Source organism: Fukomys damarensis, unplaced genomic scaffold, assembly GCF_012274545.1.
Source record: "Fukomys damarensis isolate Sample0158 unplaced genomic scaffold, DMR_v1.0_HiC HiC_scaffold_16, whole genome shotgun sequence".
Classification (NCBI taxonomy): domain Eukaryota; kingdom Metazoa; phylum Chordata; class Mammalia; order Rodentia; family Bathyergidae; genus Fukomys; species Fukomys damarensis.
Genome location: NW_022900928.1, coordinates 95,410,060 through 95,434,522, shown reverse-complemented (window position 1 = coordinate 95,434,522; position 24,463 = coordinate 95,410,060). Strand labels below are relative to the sequence as shown.

Genomic DNA, 24,463 nt, shown 5'->3' with positions numbered 1-24,463 from the left:
TCCTGGGAGTTCTTCCAGTCAAAGTTTCTTGCGTGCCTTCTCTATTTGAGTAATATTCTAGACACTGTGATTATAGACAGATGAAATCTCTCTTTTCATGACAACAAAGATAATTTGCAATATATGTGAAGCAGGTGATATATTGATAATTGCTGGTATGAGTCATGAGTCAGATTTTTGTTACTGACACTCAATATTCCACACATACAATTTAATGGAAGAGAGGTTTAATTTGGGTTATAGTTTTAGAGGATTTAATTCATGGGAAGCTGGCTCTAAGGCAGAAACCTCATAGTGAAAGGTTAGGTTATGGTGACTGGAAGGAAGAACAGGCCAAAAGTGCCAAAAAGAAAAAGGGATCATAGATAGGACCAAAATTATTGCTTTCATGACCCACCCAGATACATCCAAAAGTGAGATTCATTCATCTGCTAGGTATCCAATCAAATTGCCATTTTAAGAGTCATGATCACACTGCTTTGTTTGAAAAATATCAGAGTAATGAAGTATATGGTAGGTTACTGGTTTTAAGGCTGTGGTTAGAGTAGTTACCTCCAAATGAAATAGGACATTTGGATATGGGAAAGGAGCCACCCATCTTGAGTTCTGGGGAAAGAAAGAATTTTTCAGATATACGGAAAACCTTGACCTGACGAGGAACAGAAAATGATTGTGGTACATAAGGAAGTAAATTGGGGGGATGAATCTGGGATGTAAGGTGGCTGCTGATCAGATGCAGTTTTGAGGGCTTCTTAAGGTGTTTTTATGAGAAGCCACTGAAGGATTTCAGAGGTGTGACATGATGTGAGGTTCTCTGCATGCATGAGGGCAGTGGATCATTGGGGAGCAAGAGGGGAAGGCAGGCCTGGCATGGTGCATGGCCGATGAGATGGAGGGGAGTGACTGGATTGGTGGTGTGGAGGGCACAGAGAAAGGAGATAGTGAGTTAGAGAATTAGCAGAAGGAAGGCTGACTCCTGGGCTTGTAGCAAGGATTTCTGTGATTATTTTAGGCAAGTACATAGATTGTGTGGTTTTTTTTGGGAGATGAACAAGATCTAGCTGTGGGAGGAAATACAAAACTCCACTTTTACTAGAAAGTCAGGTTGTTGAAGCTAATAGGAAAGCTAAAGTTCTTCCCAAATCTACTTTTGCCCTTCTCAGTTGGGACTCACAGCTCCTGGGCTTCACCTTCAATGACATGTTCCTCCGCATCTCCACCCGCCTGCCCTCCTCCTACATCTATGGTTTTGGGGAAACGGAACACAGAACCTTTAGGCAAGACCTGAACTGGAACACATGGGGCATGTTTTCCAGAGACCAGCCCCCTGGGGTAAGTACACAGTGAGTGGGATTTGCCTTTCTTTGTCTTTCACATATGTGTTGTGTGTACTTTGCTCTTTGTCTTCCCAGGCTCAGCATGGCTGTGCACTTAGGGAAATTAGCCCATTGTTGGATGGCTTTGTTTCTCATGGCTTAATTTATTTCTCAGAGAAGACAAAGACCCATCTTAATAAACATATTTGTTAAAAGTTTTAATGAGTCACAATGTATTCTAACCCCATTTCCCTTCTCCCTCATGGTTTTCAGTACAAGATGAATTCGTATGGTGTCCACCCCTACTACATGGGACTCGAGGAGGACGGCAGTGCCCACAGTGTGCTCCTGCTGAACAGCAATGCCATGGGTAGGATGCTGCCAGTGCTCTTTTTATTTTTTGTGTCAACATTATTTACTTGAGGGTGGCAATCAAATAAGAAGAAAGAAATATAATCCATACGAGTTAATAGTATTTATCACTGTCAGTCTTCTGTTTTTGATAAGGTACAATAGTTAAATTAGGTGTCCTTATTGGGGAAAGCTTAATGAAGTATACATGGAAAGAATACTCTTTCTGCAAATTCTTGTGAGTCTTACGTTATTCTTAAATGAAGTTATGATGGTAATTTTAGAGAAGCAGAATGACAAAATGGATAATATTGCAGCGTGGAGAACTCCAAAGCAAAATCATCGAGGGAGGGGATTCCCAGTCTTTCCATTATTTTCTTCCAGCCTGTGGGTAAAGCACAGAATATCTGTGCTTGATATGCTAAAATGAAAGAGACACAAGGCACTGGTTTTAGGACTAATTTCTTCCCATGAAGGTCCAGCTTGGTTAGCACTTTCCTATCTTTTCAGATGTGACTTTCCAGCCCATGCCTGCCCTGACATACCGCACCACAGGGGGAATTCTGGACTTTTATGTGTTCTTGGGCCCAACTCCAGAGCTTGTTACTCAGCAGTACACTGAGGTAGGAGAGAATGCATTTGCCTATTAAGTATTGATACAGCCTATTCTGTGTTCTAAAACCTGCATTCATTAGCATAAATCTCAGTTGATAGCAGCGATTGTTGTCCTTTGTACAGGCATGTTAAAGTATAATGTGCAATAAGTAAATTTCAATAACCATTATATCCAAGGCCTAAATACTTCAGAATAATAGAATAATCATGGTACCAGTGATGGAGGTGAGGATAATGGTAGTAAGGGTAGTGATGTTGGTAGTAATGATGGTGGGAACAGGGAATATAGTGCTGATAGCAAGGTAATAGTGTTGATGGGAGTAGTTGTATGGGTTGTGAGGATAGCCATGGAGGGGGCAATAGTGACATTGATGATGGTGGTGGATGATGATGGGAGTAATAATGGTTATTTTGTTGGTATAGGTTGCAATAGAGCAGTGGTGATAGTGGTGGTAGAGGTGATGATAATGGTGTTGGTGATGCTGGTGGTGGTAATGGTTAAAATTGGAGCAATGGCGATGATGATAGTGTTGTTGGTGGTGATGTTGGTAGTCATGATAATGAGGCTGAGTAAGGTATTGTGGGGTGGTTGTGGTCATAAGGTTAGCTATGGTGGTGGATGTGATGGTGTGGTTGGCTAGGCTGAGTGTGGTGATGATGACAGAGCTGATGCTGGTGGTGGTAGTGATGGTGGTGATGCTGGTGATGAGGGTGGTTATTGTGGGAGTTGTAGTGGTGATGACTGTGATGGTGACAATAATGGAAGTGATGATGGTGTCCAGTGTGGTGACGTGGGTACTCTTGTGGCAGCAAATACTTTTGTAATATTGCATATCACCTTTTAATTGCTGCACATCAGAGCACTTTATATACATTAACTCACTGGGTTTTCATTAAGACACTATGTGACAGATATTAGTATTATCTGTAGCTTATAGGTGAATAAACTAAAGCAAAAAGAATATATTTAACTTTGTTCAAGATCACACAGCTAGCAGGGTGTGAACCTGTGTGGAATCCCATTTATTTTGCCTCTGGGCTCTGTATTCTTAAGCAGTAAGATAGACCAATTCTAGGAATTAGTAAAAAACGGCAGATTTTCCAGATTCCCTAGAGGCACTCTGGCCTAGCAGGATGATTTCCACGTGTCTCAGAGGCTCTGCATACCCTCAGTTTATCTCTGGATTTGAATTTATTGATTGTCTACATTGGGAAACTGGAAAAACATTCTTATTACTTCTTGTAAAACTTCAATGTGGCTTCCTCTTCAAGGACTAATATTTTTTTCTGTCTATTTTCTAGATGATTGGTCGACCTGTTATGGTGCCTTATTGGGCCCTGGGGTTCCAGCTGTGTCGCTATGGATATGAGAATGATGCTGAGATCGCCAGCCTGTATGATGATATGGTGGCTGCCCAGATCCCCTATGTATGTATAGATTGTGTGTATTAGCTCCATGATCTTGTAGCTAACTCAGGTGCCTCACTGTCTGGATTCCGATTTTGGAGTTTTGTGAAGTTCAACCAAGACACAAAGTGCTTTCTCATCTGATGTCACACCAAGCCTCAGCCCAGCACATTAATGCACATGGGGCCGTGCTCCCAGGTCACATCTTATAGGGAAGGTGGTCAAAGTCTCAGAATGAGGAGATGGAGCTCTTTCTGCCATATCATGCTTCCCTTCTTTTCTTCAAGGCATGAGATCATAAAGCCCTTTGTTCTAGAAAAGAAAAGATCCATAAATAGTAGTTTTTCCTGATTAAAAAGTTAAGCCAAATGCAGTTAGATCATTACATGTGGAGATGTGTCCTAGGTTTCAGCACCTGGTGGCTACAGCACAATGTTCCATCTGCTTGGAGTCAGTCACAGGCTGAATATGGGGATCTTGGGCTGGGTTTCAAGAGGCATACACATGGAAAAGAACTCTGTGCTTAATGTGACTACCAGAAAGGTCCAATAATCAGAATTAATCAACAGACAAATTTTGTATTCTGTGTACTATTGTATATGAAACAATTACTCCTACAATATATCATTAGTAAGAAAGCTATGTCTGATTAACACCAGGTTTGGCATTCCAAATAAATCAGAAGGTTTAGTTTTTCTTTTTTTGTAATATATTTACCATATGTTTTGAATCAGGACCTCATAGTTTGTGTTATTTTTTTTTTTAAACATTAACCATTGAAACCATGGGCAGCTTCCTGGGCAGGTCCCTACAGTCACTCCTTATTTCTGTAGTTCACAAAGCACTTTTTCATCTGGTGATTTACTTTCCTCAAAAAACCCTTGAAGACATTCATTGTATCCTAATTTGGTCTTTTTACTGACTTAGATTTTTCATGTTTGTGTATAACTATTTTTTAAAATAAGACGAATTTCCTAGGATCCATGTCAAACAAATACCAGAATTGGGATATGAAAGAGTTGAAAAGAAACCTTTTTTTTTTTTTCATTGAGTTTATTGGTACATTTTAGGTAGACAGTACAGTTACATTCATTATTGGGATCTTATACCTTTGCATGACAGGTCTTGGTTCTCATTTTTTCCCCTTGTTCCTGCCCTCCCTTCACCCTCTCCTCCCCTTCCCTCCCCATTTACAAACATTTTATTTCTACTTTTTTATTTTCTCCTATTTTTTTTCCTTTCCCTTATTACCTTTCCCACTTTCCCTACACCTTTAGCCCATTTCTTCCTATTTCACTTTGTCAATTATCTCATTAGGACCTTATGTACTGTTACAGTTTATTCACACCAGAGAAACTATTAAGTATTTACACATGTGTGACTTATTTCACTTGGGAGTATATCCTCAATATGTATCCATTTTCCTATGAATGAATCTAATTTCTCATTCTTTGTGGCTGAGTAGTAGTTCATTTTAAAGAAAAACCACATCTTCTTTATCCAGTTTCCAACTAATGGGCAAATGGGCTGTTTCCAAGTTTTAGCTATTACAAACTGTGCTGCTATAAACATAGGTGTGCATATATCACTGTGATATGATTCTTTTAATTCTTTTGGAAAGATACCTGGCAGAGGGATGCCTGGGTCAAATGTAACCTCTAGTCCCAGCTCTTTGAGGTATCTCCATATTGGAAAGAAACCTTCTAATTGCACCAGTGGTATTGGACAGGTGTTTCCCTTCTGGAAGTGGATTGCACCACCCTCTTCAGTCCCTCGGTTCCCTCTGTCCTCCTACAGGATGTGCAGTACTCAGACATCGACTACATGGAGCGGCAGCTGGACTTCACCCTCAGCTCCAAGTTTTCTGGGTTTCCAGCTCTGATCAATCGCATGAAGGCCGATGGGATGCGGGTCATCCTCATTCTGGTTAGTGCTTATGGGAATGTATGGAGCCTGTTAGAGCACTGGATAGATTTTGCTAAAGAGTATGTTGTGCTGTATATAATTCCATATTATGAGCACAGTACATGAAGGCACCGTTAAAAAAAAAAAAGTGCCCTGCCCGGGATTAATAGAAACTGTACAATTTGAGTGAAGGCAAATGTCCCCCTCTTGTCCAAGTTTTCTTTTATGGGGGGCATCTTGGCATTTCCTGGCTGTGGTTTTCCCACCTGACTTGTGCTTTGCTTTTAGGACCCAGCCATTTCTGGCAATGAGACCCAGCCCTACCCTGCCTTCACTCGAGGGATGGAAGATGACATCTTCATCAAGTACCCAAATGATGGAGGCATTGTCTGGGGGAAGGTATGATCCAAGGGGTGATCCACCAATATCCAGCCTGGGAGAACCTCTTGCACACTGTTGGCATGTTTGTGTATTTTGTTCATGGGCCTGTTCTAGTACTTCTCATTTTTTAATCAACATTGATAGTGTGTGGATGTGTGGATGCAGCTAAGGAGTTTTGTGGAATCTACCGTTCTCTAAATGAATCCTACATGATCATCAAAATATTATTATCCCTTTAGGAATAATTTCTATTTTCTTGAAAAGTGGTATATATGTTAAATTGTGTGTTACATTGGTGTTGATCATTTGTTTCTCCCCAGGTCTGGCCTGATTATCCTGATATTGTTGTTAACAACTCTCTTGACTGGGAGAGTCAAGTGGAGGTAAATGTTCTTTGTTGATGTTGGGTGAGGTCATGGTTGGAATGAAGGAGCAGCCATACCATACCCAGAGTACCTGACATGCCATACATTGTGATGGAGAGGGAGAAACACCTAGATATGGCACAGAGGCATGGCATGACATAGGCCTATTGAGTGAGAAACCATTAAGGAAATGTGTTCTCTGTGTCAGTCTGTGTGCTGACTACTTTATATATAGCAATATTTTCCTGCCAGTGGGGGTTCAGATGTTATTCTGCTTGGGATTTAAGACTCAGAGAGGTTAATTTTTTTCTCTATAGTTTTAGGTGACACAATAATGATTTCAATCCCAAAGCTGTCAAATGCCTAAGACAAATGGAATTTCCTTGGCAGATACCTACTTTTCTTAATTTAGTATACTTCCTATTATGGTTATGCTTGCTATCTGGCTTATTCTTTTCAAATAGAGTTGACAATGTTTGTCTTTAGTGATTGAGTCTCTTTCTGTGTATTTCTTTTTTCCTTTTTGCATGGACAGGCTTCTATATCTTTCACTTATGAATCCTGTCCAACTTTCTTCTCATCCATACTAGGCTCTCTTAACCTCACTTTTACTTCTGCTTCCAGCTTTATGGTAAAATTTTCTTTCTCATGGGAACTGTTCACTAGTCCATGTCTTTGAACCTCAATTCTTCATAGCTTCACTAAGCACTTGTTGCCTGAATGAACACATGGTTCCTTACTGATCTAGAAGCTTCAGCACCATTCTTTAGATATGATATATACTCAGTGAACTGATACAGTCTGTCTGCTTTGTTACCCATTGTTCTGATGAAACCTGTGAGCAGGGATCACTGGGTGGGGGGTGGGGACTCTCGGGAAGTAAGTACCTTGGCTTGTCCTCGTAAGCTCTTCCTCAACAATGATTATTCTGTCTTCCTGGGAAGTATAGCAGGGCATATATACCCTGTGCAGCTTCCATAGATGATCTAGGATATAAAATAATATAGGCCTGTTTGCCAGGATCAGGCCAAGCACAAAGAGAATAAGAAACTGGTCTGTGTGTACTTAGCAGAACAGTATCTGTTATACTGTCTAGGAACTCTATCAAGATCAAGGATTGATAGAAAAATAGTAATTCAAGTATGAGAAACTCAAAACCCAGGACAGACTCCCCTTTTGATAGGAGTTAGAGCAAATACTCATGCCTTATCCAGATGAACTCATTTTCATGGAAGTGTTGAGTCCTAGAGAGAGGAAAGGCATCAGACAGACTTTAAATAATAGGGACCCAGGATTCAGGCTAGGGACAGCTGCTATAGAGCAGTGAGAATAGACAGCACTGTAAGCCAGTGATGCACTGTAGCCTTGTGTCGGTCTCATAATTCCAGGATCCCAGTTGGCAGTGGAAGCACTCTAGATGCAAGAGAGATACCTATGCTCGGAACCAGGCTGCCTGGATGTTGGACTGTGTGTCTTTATTTTTGATAGCACATGCAGTAGGAAAAAACCAACACATGGACTGGGCCAGGTTTCCCAGATGGTGGGAGTGCTTCAGACTCAGTTCAAGGTTTTCCTTTTGTCTTGTTTAGAAGTCATCTCTGTCTCTGTCTCTCTCCTTCTTTGTCTGTGTTTGTGTCTTTGTCTCTCTGTTTCTATCTCCATCTTTGTGTCTTTCTCTCTTTCTCTACCTTAACTCTCTGTCAAATTTTCTCTCTTTCTCATAAGAATTCAAAAGAAAAAAAAAGAATTCAAGAGAGGAGGCATGGGGCCAATCTTTTCCATCACTTCTCATGGAGTATCACTTGATGTTTGGAGGACCACATGTACACAGGAACCTGTGAACCACAGTCAGGGACACAGGCTCCTTAACTTCTATATTTTTATGTTCATAGAGGGGTTGCTTCATTTATGATGGGAATGATGACTCACTTATGAGACATATAGTTCTTCAACCATTAGGGTCAAAGTAACCCTGATCATGAGAATATTTTGGAGTCTGTGGAGCAATGTTGGTTACCATAGTGACTGGGTACAATATGTGACATTTGGTGCGTGGTGACCAGGGATACATGTACTCTCATCATAGGGGTATTTCCACTAAGAATTCTGTTGCTCCAAATGACAGTGGTGACTTAGATGAGAAAAATTTTACGTGGGAGACATAATCTGTTATGTATCCTCATAGGGATTCTGAGTACATAGAATAATTATAAGTATTTATGTTACAAATCCCACTTGAGGAAGCTGGAGAGGATGAGTTTCCTGACGTCAAGGTCTGGCATTGCTGAGAGTAATGTAAAACAAACAACCGGCTGTCCAATAAGCCTGTGGAAAGCAAATTCCTGAGTGTAAACTTGGAGTTTTAATTCCAGAATTCTTTGTTGGGGGTCCAAGAGCTGCATTTGGTGGCATGCAGTGGATGGTTTTACATAATCATGGATCTAGTCATGCATGTGGCCAGTCACTGTAGAACTGTCAGGGTTAGTGAAAGCAGAAGCAATAAGGCAAGAGTCAAACTCAGAGAGGCCAAGACACCATGGAGAATGGCAGGTCATTTTAAATTTCACTAGGGAGAGGTTATCAGAGCAGAATTTAGGGAAGTCAACAAAACATGGTTGGTTTAATTTCCAACTTGTATCTCACAAAGGATATGATCTGACTCTGACATGGTTAATAATGACTATTTATACTATTCCTCCATTCTTTCACCCATTTCATTGTTTTTGACCTTGTCTGAGTGGACCTCTCTCTTTCTAGTAAATATTTTCTTAGCCTAGTTCTAGTTCTGTGCTTTTTCTCCCAATTCCTAACAAAAGGCACCCCAAGATTCCCAGTAATGCTATAGCCTGTCCTCTCACTCTTCCCTGAGCTAGATCTATGAAAACAGAACCATTTCTCATTCCTTCTCTACGTTCCTGTTAACGTTTTTTATCTAGACACCTACGTTTCTTCTTGTCTCTTGTTGTATGGAATTCCTCTGACCAAGTTCTCTTCTGGTGCCCTAGCTATAGATAGATACTTGATAGATATTTGCTGCTTCTAAGAGTTGTGCATACACAATTAAACTTTGTTTGTTATTATTAATTTATGATTATGTTAGGTTTGAAGCTAAGTACTGTTAGAAATGTAAACACCAATCAGAAGAATATAAAACAAAATCCTTGCTCTTAAAAAGCTTGCAATGTATTAAATGATACTGTGAATCCACTTTTCATGTTAAAGACACTGCTTTTGTTCATTTTTTTTAGCAGTACTAGAGATTAAACCCAGAGCATGCTAAGCCAAATGAATAGTCTTTCTTTTTTCCCCCTTTCCATTCCTTTTCTTCTTTTTTTAAAATTAATTTTGAAATAGGGCTTCATTAAGTTACTTTGGCTGGTCTAGAATTTGTGATCTTTCTTACACAGCTTCCTGGGTAGCTGGGTTTATAGGTGTGTGTCACTGTGCCTAGGTAAGAAATTACTTTTATTCTTTGAGGGAAGATGAGAGAGAAAGAGGTGGAAACTTCCCCCTGAAGTCCTCATACTTTACATTACACACAGTTTCATTTTTCACTGGTTTTGAAACCATAGGAAACAAAAATGCATACCAATCTACTCTCATGGTATGTAATCTTCCCCCTCCCCTCATTTAGTGATAATGTCATTAGATGTTTCTATCCTACTGTAGTACTGACTGCCATCTACCTTGGCTCCTGCCTTGTTTTTGAAGAGAGCTTAGGAAAAGTCAGGGAACAGATTGCAGTTTGAGCATGAAAAACATGAGATAGTGAGTTCAGGATGTTGTTACCATAGATGTTGACAGTCATGGATGTCTGTCAAATGCCAAGAAAGGTGTGCAATTTATGGTTATTTCTCTTCTTTGATTTCAACGATTTTTCTTTCCTTTTTTTTGTTTTTGTTTTTTGTTTTTTTTTTGGCTCAATGATTTTTCTAATAAACCAAGAATATTATGTAGCTTCTATTCAGTCTATCATTATCTACTGTTATGGAGTACATGTCTTTGCATGAGTTAAGCTCTTAGCATGTTTCTATTTGCTGTCTAATATATTTGTTTGAGACAAATGAGTTATGTTTTGCTTTTATAGGAATATCGAGCTTATACGGCCTTCCCAGACTTTTTCCGTAATTCAACTGTCCTATGGTGGAAGAGGGAAATTGAAGAGCTCTACAGCAATCCACAGAATCCAGAGAAGAGCTTGAAATTTGATGGCATATGGATTGTAAGTGTGTGCAGATGTCCATGTATCCATAGGGATAGGTGTGTGTGTATTTGTCTTTGTGTCTTACTATGTGGATTATTGATTTCTGGTCAAAAGGCCAATAAGAGTTATCCAAGAATACTTTGAATACATTAAAACACATTCTTCCAATTAGAAAGGGAACAGACCTTTCACCCCTCAAACCTTACACCTTGTTTGCTTGCTGTCAAACCTCCTGAGCCATTACTAGGAAATTCTTGTAGCTTTCCTTACCCTGATGGAGAATTTAAAAAAAACTCTTTGACCAATCACCCTGGAGGGGTTAATTAAACTTTCTAGTCAGTTCTCACTAGAATTTGATAACCCTCCCTGGGCAATCATCCATAGAGATTACTAGATGTTGAACATTTTTTCACTACCTCTTTGTCTCTGAAAGGGCAAGACATAATTATCTTTAAAATTAAACTATGTCTGTGTTTGAAATTTCTAGGATATGAATGAGCCATCCAGCTTTGTGAATGGAGCTGTCCCTTCAGGATGCACAGATGCAACTTTGAACCATCCTCCCTACATGCCATGTAAGGACCCTGGGCCTCCCTTAGCTGTGGATCCCTGGTTAAGAGCCCAGTGTCCAGGGGTTTGCACTGACCACTAATGGCATGTCCTCCTCACTGCTGAAGTTTATTAGGCAACAGATAAAAGGCATTCAAACATTTTACTCAATAGGGTTGCTGCATTTATTGTGTACCTTTCAAGAAAATCTAATTATTATGAAAGCACTCAGGATAAAGTGTCTTGAAAGGCTTTTCATAGCTAGATTTCTTATTTTGGGGGCTTATTTTTATTTCCCTGTGTCTATATCTTTGGAGCAGAAATTATTTATTCCATTTTGTGTGACATTCCTTAGACAATGAGATCTTTCCAATTCCCAGTTTCCAAAAATGTAAGAGGCAGATTGATATATTTTTCCTGAAATTATGGTAAGAACTATATGAGATAATTTATAATGTGAAGGTCTAGATCCAACGCTGTTCCACAATAAAGTGTTCTAGAGCCCTGTGCTCTTCCCCAAGCCTTCACTTTCTACTTGATGTTGAAAATCTCTACAGCATCTTTACAACTCAGATTAGATCACGATGGGAAGAGGGCCCTATCAGACATCAAACTGGGCTTAAAATCCAGACCTCAGTTTCTTAAAAAGAGTCTGGGGAATAAAAAGATGGGGAAGGGGTTCACATTACTAAATTTTCCCCCACAGATTTGGTGGCCAGGGACAGGGGCCTAAGCAGCAGGACCCTGTGCATGGAGAGTGAGCAGATCCTCCCAGATGGCTCCAGAGTGCGTCACTATGATGTACACAGCCTGTATGGATGGTCGCAGACCAGGCCCACCTATGAGTGAGTCGTCCTCTCCCTTTTCCAGTTGGTATCACCTATGGGGACACCCAGTGAGGGGCACAGGGTCTCCAGTTTTCCTTTCATTCACTATTCTAAGGATTAGGGAGAATGTATTAAAATTTTGTATAATTCTTACTTTTTAATCACATATTCCTTGAGCATGGAGCCAGGGGTGTGATTATAATTGGGAAGACAAATTTAAATAAGGCATAGTTCCATCCATGGATGTCTTGACATCCTTATGGGAGCAGGTAGGTGCAGGAGAAGTCTAAGTTAACAAGAGGCAAAAGGAACATGAAGGGCTGGATACCACTGTTTGTTACATTGAAAATGATTTATCTCTACTGACATTTCTATTTTTTCTATTCTTAATTGAATTAATGAGTCTAGTGTTGGATTAGCACAGGCTCACTTTGTGTGCTTAAAGAATAATATAAACTACCATAAGGAAAAATTTCATAAAATAATTTTCCTCTTTCCTCAAATATGGAACACCAAAAATTGTGTAATAAATAGCAAGATTTAGTGCTTAATTCCTGTTTCAGGACAACTCAGTGGGTTTCTAACATGGTTCAATTCTTTGCACAACATCACAAAAAGACCCTTATTATTAATCTAGAAGTAGGCAGGACTCCCTCTGAAATCTAAGATTTTCATATTAACCCCAGTCATTGCACTGTCTCCTTACCATAGAAGCAGAGGCTTTATAGCAGGGAAGCTTTATGGCCTTTTGTCCCCTTTTTTCTTCACCAACCAGAGTTGTGCAGGAGGTGACAGGACAGCGAGGAGTTGTCATCACCCGCTCCACATTCCCCTCTTCTGGCCGCTGGGCAGGACACTGGCTGGGAGACAACACGGCTGCATGGGACCAGCTGAAGAAATCTATTATCGGTACATGGGCCTGTGGTGAGGGAGGAGGAAGAGGAGCTGGTTGAGGAGAAGGAGGAGGAGGAGGAGGAAGAGGAAGAGGAGGAGGAGCTGGAAGAGGAGAAGGAGGAGGAGGAGGAGAAACAGGAGCAGGAGCAGGCGAAGGCATGTTCGGATGCGTCCTGACACAGGTGTGGTTCTCATTGCAGGCATGATGGAGTTCAGCCTGTTTGGCATATCCTATGTAAGTGGCTTTCCGATCCCTCCTGATTGCTTCCAAGATGGTGGCATCTTCAGAAATCACCAACAGCCTGGGTTTATCCCATCTTGTTTCAGACTGGGGCAGACATCTGTGGGTTCCTTCGAGGTGCCGAATATGAGATGTGTGCTCGCTGGATGCAACTGGGGGCCTTTTACCCCTTCTCCAGGAACCACAATGCCATTGGCAACAAGGTATTACCCGAGCTCCTGCTTCTCATGCTTCTCATGCTTTTTGTCACTTAAAATGCAGCACCTGTATATAGGCTAAGTTTTTGTTTCCCTGGAGAAATCTTCAAAATTGTTAAATTCTCCTCTCAATGAAACATATTCTTTAGTATTATTTAAGTGTTTGTTTTTTCTTTAGAAATAATTCTTCCTAATGTATCTCAGGAAGAATGTCTGATGGGGAAATTTTATCAGCTTTCTTGGGAGAGCTTCCGTAACATTTTCCAGTGCAATAAGAACATTCACGTAGTTTCCACCTCTAGGTACCTTTAGTTTATCTGTGTGTAAACCATGTGAAAAACCTTTCAGTGAACTTTCCCAGTTCCCCTAGCGTGAGCTTTGAACCCTTCTATTCGTCCTTTAGAGACAAGACCCTGTATCCTGGGATGCTGCCTTTGTGAATATTTCCAAAAGTGTGTTGGAGACCAGATACACCTTGTTGCCGTACCTGTATACCTTGATGCACAAGGCCCACATGGAGGGCAGCACTGTCGTGAGGCCTCTTCTCCATGAGTGAGTGTCCAGCTGGGACCCTGTTCACTAATGGATGAGTTATTCCATTCTGTATGCTGGTAGTAGGTGCAAACAATTCCTCCAAATTGAAAAGGTGCTCTATGTTGCCATAACTTCTTTAGACAGACATGATACTTTGTAGCTTGTTTTTGCATAGCATAGTACACACCACAGCTCAGAGATCAAAGGGTATTTATGGGGTGAAAAAATTTTTGAAATAATGCAACACAGCATAGCATGGCAAGAAATCAACTACATTTTGTGCTTTTGGTTGTGTAAACCTGCACCAAAATGTGACTGGGTCACAAAGGAAGGCAGTACACCAAAGATATGAGAGACTAGGGCTGTCCTGGTATTTAGAATTTGCATCAATGAAGAAATGTATTTCTGAAATTTGGAGAACTTGATCTGTGGAAAGTGGGGTGCTGTGGGTTCCTGATGAAGCCTGGGAAAGAGTGAGGATGGTAGAGGATATAGCTGCATTTCTGACTTAGATCTGAATGCACGGAATTTCCTCAGGGCCTTTGGCTGGGCCCTGTTGGAACTCTAATTGTATCACCTTTATTTCCTTCTAGGTTTGTGTCAGACCGAGTGACCTGGGATGTAGACAGTCAGTTCCTGCTGGGCCCTGCCTTGCTGGTCAGCCCTGTCCTAGAGCCTGTGAGTATGGAGGGCTCTGCTGGGTAGAGGATCTCAGCTTCGAGGCTGGGTGAACAAGAGAAGCCTGATGCATGTCATTTTTTTTTCTTTCTACTTTTATTTCTTCCTCTCCTGGGCAGAAATCTGTCACGTAGGTGTTCTTGAGTCAGCCCCCTCTTCTGTAAAGTCAGGTTAACTATTCTGGTTAAACAATCAGAATAAGAACAACACTCTGATCTATCTGAGGAAATATCATTTCTCCATTAACTAAAATGAGGAGTACAGGCTCAGGCGGGGCAATAGTGTGGTGAATTCAGTGCAATATTCTATCACCATTAAACCTAAACTTTTCAGGAGAGGTACCTGCAGCTCTGTATGTTGTCCCATTGCTGCTGCTAAGTCCTCCTTTCCTTCCATAATAGGTCCTCTGGGCCACAGTGGCACCTCCTTTACTTTTGCTATAAATGATCATGCTTCTGATTAAAATAGCGGCTAATGACTCCTCCTAAGATTTTGTACTACCTAAACATTTTTTCTACTCAGGCATTTTTCTCTTTAGAGAGGTATTGATGATATGTCTAATGTGCCAGTGGCAGATGTTTTTCCCCCTTGGAGTCCTAGATCTGAAAAGGTTTAATAAAGCCACTTGCTTTGGCTAAGCAGATTTCCCCTGGGTAAAAAAGTAAGAGGAACAGAAAGCCTCATTACCATTGCTCATCTCCGTGTCTGATCATGTGGTCCCAAGGATACTACTGTTGTTTTAACCTCTTTCTATGCTCATTGGTTTCTCTGTCCTGACAAAGTCTGTGGCCCACACCTTGTTTCTGTTTAATTTCAGAACACCAGAAATGTCACTGCATATTTCCCTGGGGTCTCCTGGTATGATTACTACACAGTAAGTTTTCTACATGTTTATACAGTCTGGGAAAATGGTAGAATGCCAAGGATTTAGATGTGACAGTCCTCAGGCCAAAGGCTGGCTTGGGAAATCATAAAGTGTGTAGTCTTGCACAAATCAGTTTAAACCTTGTAGCCTCAGCTTTCTCAGCTGCAAGTGGGAAAGACTACCCCTTCACAAAGATGTAATATAAAAATGTAGCTTCTCACCCAGGGCCTGGCTGTTGGAGGATACTATGTACATGTGAGTTTATATCTTTCCTTACACCATCACTATGCATGGTAGTAAGACGCTAGGAATCTCTTGAAATTGTGCTATTAAAATAGAGTTTTTAAAATATCCTCTCTTGCTATAAGTTCCTAAGTATTGAGTGGTTTTTACCCATTTATTAAGTCTGCGTAGGTAGCATAGATGCTCAAAGAAGAGTTGCTCCTTATAGACATAAAAGCAAAAGGAGAGATAATGGAAGGAGTAAAATGCATTCAGAGGCAGAGGACCTGACACTTGCAATCTAACCACTGCCTGTGCATTTACACATGAGAAACCCCCGAGAACTCTGATGTGTAAATCCTCTGTTAATGTGAACTGCTGAGGACAGCTGGGAAAACAGGGCCTTTGGACAGTTTTATTGAGGCCTCTTGAGGGACACAAATAAATCAGAGTGTGATTTTTGGGGAAGAAGCAAAATGAGTGCCTTTGCACTCTAACCAGGGATTTTCTTCTGCTTTGTGAGGACAACAAAATGGAAGACTAGAAAGAAATATGGCAGAAAGATAAGACCAGAGCAATGAAGGGATGTTAGCTGGATTGGGTTAAACGTAGGCAAAAATTATAACCCTGGAGTTCCTCTTCTTCTCTGTTGTGTGGTGCCCAGAGTCACATCTCTAATCCCTGCTTTGTTTCTGGGTTGGGACTGTCTTTTGGGTGATAATATGTTAAGAAGTTTTGCTGCCAGAGCTTCTTGGGGACAGTGCAGCCAGCAGTTTCTGGCTGAGCCTATTTTTGGTCTCCTGTTTTCGTGTTGACTGTTGTGTAAAAGGCAGGTCTTTGGGATGTTGATACTTTCTGGTGCAGGGCCTGGGTTATACTTAAGGAAGCCAGAAGCCTAAGGTACACAAGTTTCAGACGACTCCTTTGTAAGACTGGGCTTCCATTTGGAAGGCATTGAGGGAGAAAGCCTTTTTTTATATTTTGTGGGTTTTGTATCTTGTACTCTAATTGTAGCTCAGCCATGCCCAGGTACAAAACACTATATGGAGCTCCAGGTATTGAACTGGTGGAAATATTTACTTATGGACTTCACTGTGCAACAAGGAGCTAATTTTGGCTTGTTACAAACTGTCATAAATGTGGAAATAGTTAACATGTAAAACATAAGTAGGTGAAGTGTGAGAGCTAATGAAGAAAATTTTCCTGGAATGCTGAATTTATACAAGGCTTTTAAATAGTTTTATTTGAAGGAGGGAAAACATCATGTGGAATGACAAAAATGGATTATCATTTAGAGAAAAAATTTTGATGTTTAATAAAAATGAAAGTAATACAGTTGAAATTGATGAAGAGAAGTCTTTTGAATTAATATTCATGAATACGGGCCCCCATTGTTCATTCTCAAATAGATATTGCTAAATTATGGTCCATAGCAAAATCTGTCACTTATTTTTATAAAGTTTTATTGGAACATGGGTATGCACATTGTTTACTTGTTGAGCATAACCGTTCTTTACTTCTAAAGTAACAATTCTCAAGGGGGAGATTTTGCCTACCAGGGGAAATTTGGCAGTGTCTGAAGATATTTTTGTTAGTTCCAGTGGGATGGAGTAGGATTGGTACTAGCATCTAGCAGGTAGACATTGAAAATAATGCTAATCACCAAAAATCACAGGCAATTCTCACAATTATCCAGCCCTAAATGTCTTTCATCACTGAAAAGCTTGTATGTGGTTGAGAAGATACAGGGAATAATCCCTTAAGAATTCAGGTTCATGCTTCATGTGAGAGAGTACCTTTGATGCAAGAGGTGAGATAAAAGTTTCAAACATAAAGGCTGATGTGTTACATTAAAAACAAGGATATATAAAGTATGCCAGCTCATTCTTATCTTTTCCTTGTAGCAGGAATCAGTGGGTGCAGTAGGGGTGAGGTGGTGAGTGGAGATGGAGACTTGATTGACTTTGGTGAAGGAGAAGGTCTAGCAGTGCCATTGTGAAGAGCTCACCAGGAGCCAAGAAGAAGTGAATGAAAAGATTATCCAGCCTTTTCCAGAAGTGTTTTGTGACAGGCTGTTGAGTGAAGGCAGGCTCTGCTCAGTGCTAGGATATCATGTAGTAGGTGCAGGAGAAACCCATAAAAGGCATGGAACTCGTAAAATTTTACAGCAGCAAAGCCAACTGTCACACAGAAGCAGAGTGACTGCAGAAAATGTTCTAACAGGTGTGTGATGAATGGTGAAGAACAGGAAGCAAGTTTAGAAAGCTAGATGAGATGTCTGCCAAATACACTTATAAGGGAGGTGTGTATCCTGTCCTTCATGCTCTCCTTTTCTTCTTCCCACAGGGTGTGGACATTAATGCAAGGGGACAGTGGAAGGACTTGCCAGCCCCTCTAGACCACATTAATCTTCATGTACGTGGGGGCTACATCCTGCCCTTGCAGGAGCCTGCACTGAATACCAACTTAAGGTGAATGAAGGACCAGGGCCCTGCTTTGCATAGTTTTTAGCCCAGAAGTTTGTAATGATGGTGACCAGTCCATTAAGCATCACTCCCAGGGTCAAAAACTATTTTCAAAAACCTTGGTTTTTGTTTTTGTGTTTGTGTTTGTTTCAACCTTTTCAAAACTGATCTTTTCTATCCCCATCTGTTGAGGGGAGGATGCTGATAGCCCATGTGGAACTTCTTCCACGGGGAAGAAGTAGCCTGTTGTGTTGGTGTGTGTGTGTGTGTGTGTGTTTATGTGTCTGTGCCCATGCATGTATATGTGTGCATGATGTTGGGGTGTGTTCTTCAAAGTAGGCCCTAGGATTTCCCTCAGCCTCCTCTGAGGATGCTATTGATCTAGATGTACAGTCAGATGAATTTTAAGAGACCTTAATTCCTGGTTTTCCTTAAACCTCTGAATTTCACATAACACTTGACAGCCAGAATAGTCAGTCTTCCTGGTTTTCCTATGTGTGTTGCACTTTTAGTGCTGAAATTTTCACTGCAGTCATTAAAAAATATATTTTTGCTCACTAGCAGATTTGTACTTTCTTCCTCAATATTGTTAAATATTTTAATTTCAGTCATTTCATGCTTGTATTTGAATATTATATTATCTGAAGTTCTTTGGTGAATATAAATGTATAATTTTATATTTTTGGTAACTTTCATGCTGAATTCTTGCCATGTATTTAGTGATGCTTTGTTTTTCAAATATGGCTATCTGAAGGACACAGCTGAAGGGTCATTCCTACGGAAGTGATTTACCTTCTCTTTGTTTGCAACCCAGGGAATGCTAGCAACTTAGTATCAAATTAGTACCATTCAAGGATTCTACAATATTTGGGGCATTTCTAATTCCTGTGCCATTGCTGCTACCAAAGAAAAGAGCTCCTACCAATTTTCTCATTGTGGCTGGAGGAAAATACAGCCACCTACAGCTAGTAACTTTTCCCATTTGAAAACTGATGGAAACATGAGGCAAAATTCTTGAAATCCTAGCTCTTTTTCACTTAAGTGCATCTTATTTCCCACAGTCGGAGGAATCCTCTAAGTCTCCTCATTGCTCTGGATGAGAACAAAGAAGCAAGAGGGGAGCTCTTCTGGGACGATGGGGAATCAAAAGGTGAGTATTGTATTGAGAATATTGCAGTCCCCAAACCTTCCTCCTTGACTTACAGTCATTCACTCCTGCTGGTCACTGAACTGAGGTAGAAATTTCCTGAGGCCCAGCAGCAAAATTCATCTGAGTGAAGATTTTGTTGCTCTTTTCAGGGCAGACAGAAGATAAGGCTTTTCTACCTCTCAGATTTCTTCCTTTGTCTAGTGCTACAACAGGCTTTCATTTTATTTTCTGTGGGAATCTGGAAGACATATTTTCCAGACCTTCTGTAACTCATTTGTATTGTAAATAATCTTTCTCCAAAATACTAGTGAACAGATATTTGTATGAAAAAATACCTGTGTCAGGGTAGTAGTGAGAATATCATTTCCTGGTGTGTATACAGATAGCCATACTTGTTAGTACATTTTTCTGGCTCTTTTATACTAACAGTTCTTGTGGCTGTTGTTTAGGAAATAGATTGCTATGCAGCATATGCCTTTGAAGCACTTGGAAGGGAATCTTTTGGTTATGGTAAGGAGAAGGAAATGAAGGAGCTTGGCCTTATTCTCAACATGTAGATTTAAGAAAACTTATTTATTTTACTTAAAAAAACATTTAATTGACAAAGACTGAACTTATTTAAATATCACCATACACATATACATTGTTTGTTGATTACTACAATCAATTTAATAAACACATCCATTACAATCCATTCTGTACATTAGCTCCCTGGGACTTGTTATTCTTGTAATTGGATATTTATATTCTTTGATGAATATCTCTCCATGTCTCCAGCTCCCTTCCATGAGCAACCTCTACTTTTTTCTCTCTGCTTCTATCAGTTTTAATTTTTTCCAGATTCCAAATGTAAATGAAATCATACATTATTTCTCTTTCTGTGCCTGTTATTTCACTTAATGTAATGTATTGTTATCTTCATTAAAATCATTATTTTATAGCTATCATCCTTTGTTATAAGTAGCCTAACTTCTTTTTACATCCATCTGCTGAAGAACACTTCAGTTGTTTCCACATCTTCTCATTTGTGGAATTAAATGAAAAACTTAAAGATAAAGACTGAAACCATATTTTCTAGGAAAACATAGGGAAAAAGATTTTTAACATTAGTCTTGACAGTGACTTTTTTGGAAAAAAAGGTAGGAAGCCCTGTTATTTGTGATGACAAGAGTTGGCTTTGAAGTCAGGCAGGTGAAATTTGTTCTGGGGGGGACTGGCCCATCTGACTTGTGTTTCCTCTGTTTTCAGATACTGTGGCTAACAAAGTGTATCTTTTATGTGAGTTTTCTGCATCCCAAGTAAGTAGCATATTCTTATGAATCTTGGGTGTTGGCCTCAGTCTGATCATTTTCACACATATTTGCATATATATTATTACGTCTGTAACTTCGTGTGCATTAAAGACTACAGGGAAACACTTTTTCATTTATGACTTAATTCTCCATCACTGTATCACATATGTTTTCATAGGAGGTCATATATTCACAAATTGAAGCAGCTAGTGTTTCTAAATACAGTTTTTAAAAAGTAAATTTTTCTGCATGATCTTGTTCTCTCAAAGTTTACTTAAAATAAGTTTGTAGCTGAGGCATTCAGAGCAGGTGGGCAGGAACTGGTGTCATCTGTAGCATTTCAGTGATTAGAGAATCTGTGCATTACAGGAAAATCTTTGTGTTTGTTTGCAGAACCACCTGGATGTGAAAATTTCTCAATCAACCTACAAGGATCCCAATAACTTAGCATTTCAGGAGATTAAAATACTTGGGACGCAGGAACCTGCCAATATTATAGTGAAACACAATGGTGTCCCAACTCAAGCTTCTCCTAAAGTCACTTATGATCCTAACCTGAAGGTAAAAGTTCATTTTGTTGAACTTGTTTTTGTTGTTGTTTTGTTTTTTTCTTCCAATGTCATGGTATATCTTTCTGCAAAGGTTACATAAGTTTCTAAAGCACCAGAGCTTTGTGGTGGGGAAGTGAGAGGTTCTGAATAGCAAATGAGAATGAGGAGATGGCTAGAGCTAGCGTGAGACAGGGAGTTGATGAGGAATGGGGTGAGGTAAAATGGTTTTTCCATGCTCACTGTGTCCTCTGCACTTCAGTGTTTTGTTCTCTGCACTGATTTCCCTTTCAGGAAACAGTTTTGAAGGACACAGGAAGGGCGGAGTGAGGAAAGTGGGAAGTGGTCTGAAGAAAAGGGGTCTGGAAACTTATGGGAAATGCTAAATGTAAATGTGGCAGGAAGAAGTCCTATAAATAGGAAGTCTGAAGAGCCCCATATTTTAAATAAGATTCACAGACTTTCACTCTAATATATATATTCTCAAGAAATACTGTAAGACAAAGAACTTGGTAATCCTATCTAAGGGCTTCTTTTTGATTAAATCATAATAATGCAATAATTTTTCATCAGTTGTGATGAGCTCTTACCCCATTGGACATCTTATCAGATCTGGTATCTTAACATTAGGAGGACTTCTTTTCCCAAATAATCCTGACTATATGTATGCAGGGACTACTGGCATTGGAGCTGCTGGGTCAGCGTGGTTTGTGAGTGTTCTTCAAAATTTAAGAAATCTAAGTAGCTAAGGCTTTCAGTCTAATGTGAAATTGAGCATGCATACATTATGTTAGTGACAAAGCTATGTGTTTGATTATGAATATCTCAAAGTTTAAGATTTGAAATATTTATATGTGAAAAGAAATTCAATCCTTTTTAGTCAGATAAATGAATTAATGTAAGACCAAATTAACTTTATGTTGTTTGAGTTTGCATGGAGGGGATCCATAATTTACCTGAATGAAAATATTACTATGTGGCAGGAAATCAAAATGAATGTATAGGAAATGTTAACACCCATCTCATTTGATATTTAAAGTTTAGTTGAATCATTGAGCCAAGCCTCTCAGATTGAGCTAGCTAGAGTTGGTCCTTGAAAGACTGTATAATGGGTTTTAGGAATTTTTTGGCTTTAAGTGTCTGGGAACACCAAGAGTAACACATTGGGATTTCTTTTTTATTCTGCAATTAGAAGATTAGAAAACAAGAGAAATGCTGCCATTGATTAGTGCCTCAAAGTTGTCAGAATTGAAGTCTTTTCTTCTCTTGTTTCTGAAAATGAGTGCTCAATTTCATTCACCATGATTTTGATATAGGACATATTAAAAAAAAAACAAACCCAAAACCAAAAAATCCCCAAAGAATAAAATTGGTAAAGTGATGGGTCAGGTCTTCAAATTAAGAAAGGATTGTGGGCCAGAAATTCCTAGTGAACTTGGATTTTCTTTTTCATGGCCATATCATCATATGTTTGTTAAATATTTAGCTATTCAGGTTGGGTGTAGTGGTGCAAGTCAGCAATCCCAGTACTTGGGAGGCTGAGGTAGGAGGATTGCTGCCAATTTGAGGCCAGCTTGGACTACATAGTGGGTTCAAGGCCAGCCTGAAGTACATAGAAAGGAAAGATCCTGTCTCAAAACAACAATGACAACAACACCAAATTAGCTATTAACTGGGAACTTTGCCATAAGGAGGAAATATTTTCTATGCTATTTGAGGTAAGGCCTTTTACAAAGTGGAGATGGAGGATGGAATTAGTAGCACAGGAAAAAGAAAGGTGATTTATACTAGCAGGAGACTGGGAGAATGATAATCCTCCAAATGTGATGGTAGTGGTCCAGAAAAATGAGAAAATTAGCTATTTAAAGAAGAATTAGACATAAGACTAATTTTGTTTGTGCAAAAATATGCACTCTTTGAGCTGGTGAAGAGTCAAGAAGGGCCAGGGATTTGGCTCAGTGGTTCCGGTGCCTGCCTCACAAGTACAAGAACCGGAGTTCGATCCCCGCTACCAAAAAAAAAAAAACCAAAAAAACAAACAAAACAAAACAAAAACCTCTCAGCTCTTTCAAAACAAAAACAAACAAACAAAAGGGCCAGGAATTTAGCTCAGTGGTTCAGTGGCCTGCCTTGTAAGCGCAAGGACCCAAGCTCAATCCCCAGTACCAAAAAAGAAAAGAAAAAAAAAGAGTCAAGAAAGATTTCCAATATTTAATATCTGGGCTTAGGGGAATAAAGAAGCTGGAAGTTAGAAATGAAAGCAAATGTTGTGATTTATATGACTTTCCAGTTTTTCTGTTGATAAAACAAACCTAAAGAATTTGAACAATTCATCTAAGATTCCATACCAAAATAGGAATCGGACCATGGTCATGTGATTTGGATATGTTGTTCCACCAAGGCAGACCAACAAAGACATTGGTTTGGGAAGTAAAGCAAAAGAAGATAAGCTCAGTTTGGGAGGAGCTGACTAAATGAAAAAGAGTAAGAGGAGACAAGAAAGAAAAGAAAAGAAAAGGGGTTGATCACAACAGCTTTTATTTGACACATTTCTCTCTACAATGTATAAGTTTTGAAAGAGTAGTGGCATTTATTGCATTGCCACCGAACAATCTCTCTACCATATGCACACCTCCATTCATATAAGTTATAGCAACATGTTAATTGAATTGGTGAGAGTCTAATATCATTTTTTTTTATTTTTAAAAAGTTTCAGATTTTGCAAGGCTTTTGTTCTGAGGCTGAATTTCTTGTGACCTCTCTATTCCTACAGGTTGCCATTATCTCAGAAATTAATCTCATCCTGGGAGAAGCATATACGGTGGAATGGAGCACAAAGAATGAAGGAAAAATAGACTGTTACCCTGATGGGTATGGTGTTTCTGAAGCAAACTGCACTGCCCGTGGCTGTGTCTGGGAGGTAAGCATGCTGATGGTGTAATGCTCACTGAAATCCTCTACTCTTAATCTACAGTTTCACGTATCCATTTACAATCTAGAAAAAGAAACGGCTATATAGGAATCTGATCTGGGTGAGAGTGGGTACCATGTTTTTAATAAGTGTTTTCTTCTGAGATCAGTAATTTAAATGTTGGGACTACCATGTGACACCTAGGTAAAAACGTGAGATGATGACTTTATCTCCATTTAAATCGCCTTTTCCAACAGTATTTGTTAACTCTGGGACCCTGTGCTGATCTGTGATATTGTTATTTCAGGAATCCAACTCTCCTGGGGTCCCTTTTTGCTATTTTGTCAACGATTTGTACTCTGTCAGTAACATTCAGTACGACTCACAGGGGGCCAGCGCTGACATCTCCTTAAAGTCTCCTCTTTATGCCAATGCCTTCCCCTCCACCCCTGTGAACCCCCTCCGCCTGCAAGTGACCTACCATAAGGATGAAATGCTGCAGTTTAAGGTAAACTCAGTATATACTAGGTACTGACACAGTCCTTT

The 24,463-nt window shown here is 39.8% G+C and overlaps 1 protein-coding gene across 1 annotated transcript in view; it reads left to right on the top strand.

Annotated features, from left to right (window-relative positions):
• LOC104850657 overlaps positions 1-24,463 on the top strand; it is a 264,398-nt gene that overhangs the window by 58,598 nt on the left and 181,337 nt on the right. The window contains exons 28-34 of the mRNA XM_033764494.1: positions 1,164-1,332; positions 1,590-1,686; positions 2,178-2,290; positions 3,585-3,710; positions 5,487-5,615; positions 5,883-5,993; positions 6,296-6,358. Of these exons, the coding sequence (XP_033620385.1) occupies positions 1,164-1,332; positions 1,590-1,686; positions 2,178-2,290; positions 3,585-3,710; positions 5,487-5,615; positions 5,883-5,993; positions 6,296-6,358 (808 nt within the window). The remainder of the gene's footprint in view (positions 1-1,163; positions 1,333-1,589; positions 1,687-2,177; positions 2,291-3,584; positions 3,711-5,486; positions 5,616-5,882; positions 5,994-6,295; positions 6,359-24,463) is intronic.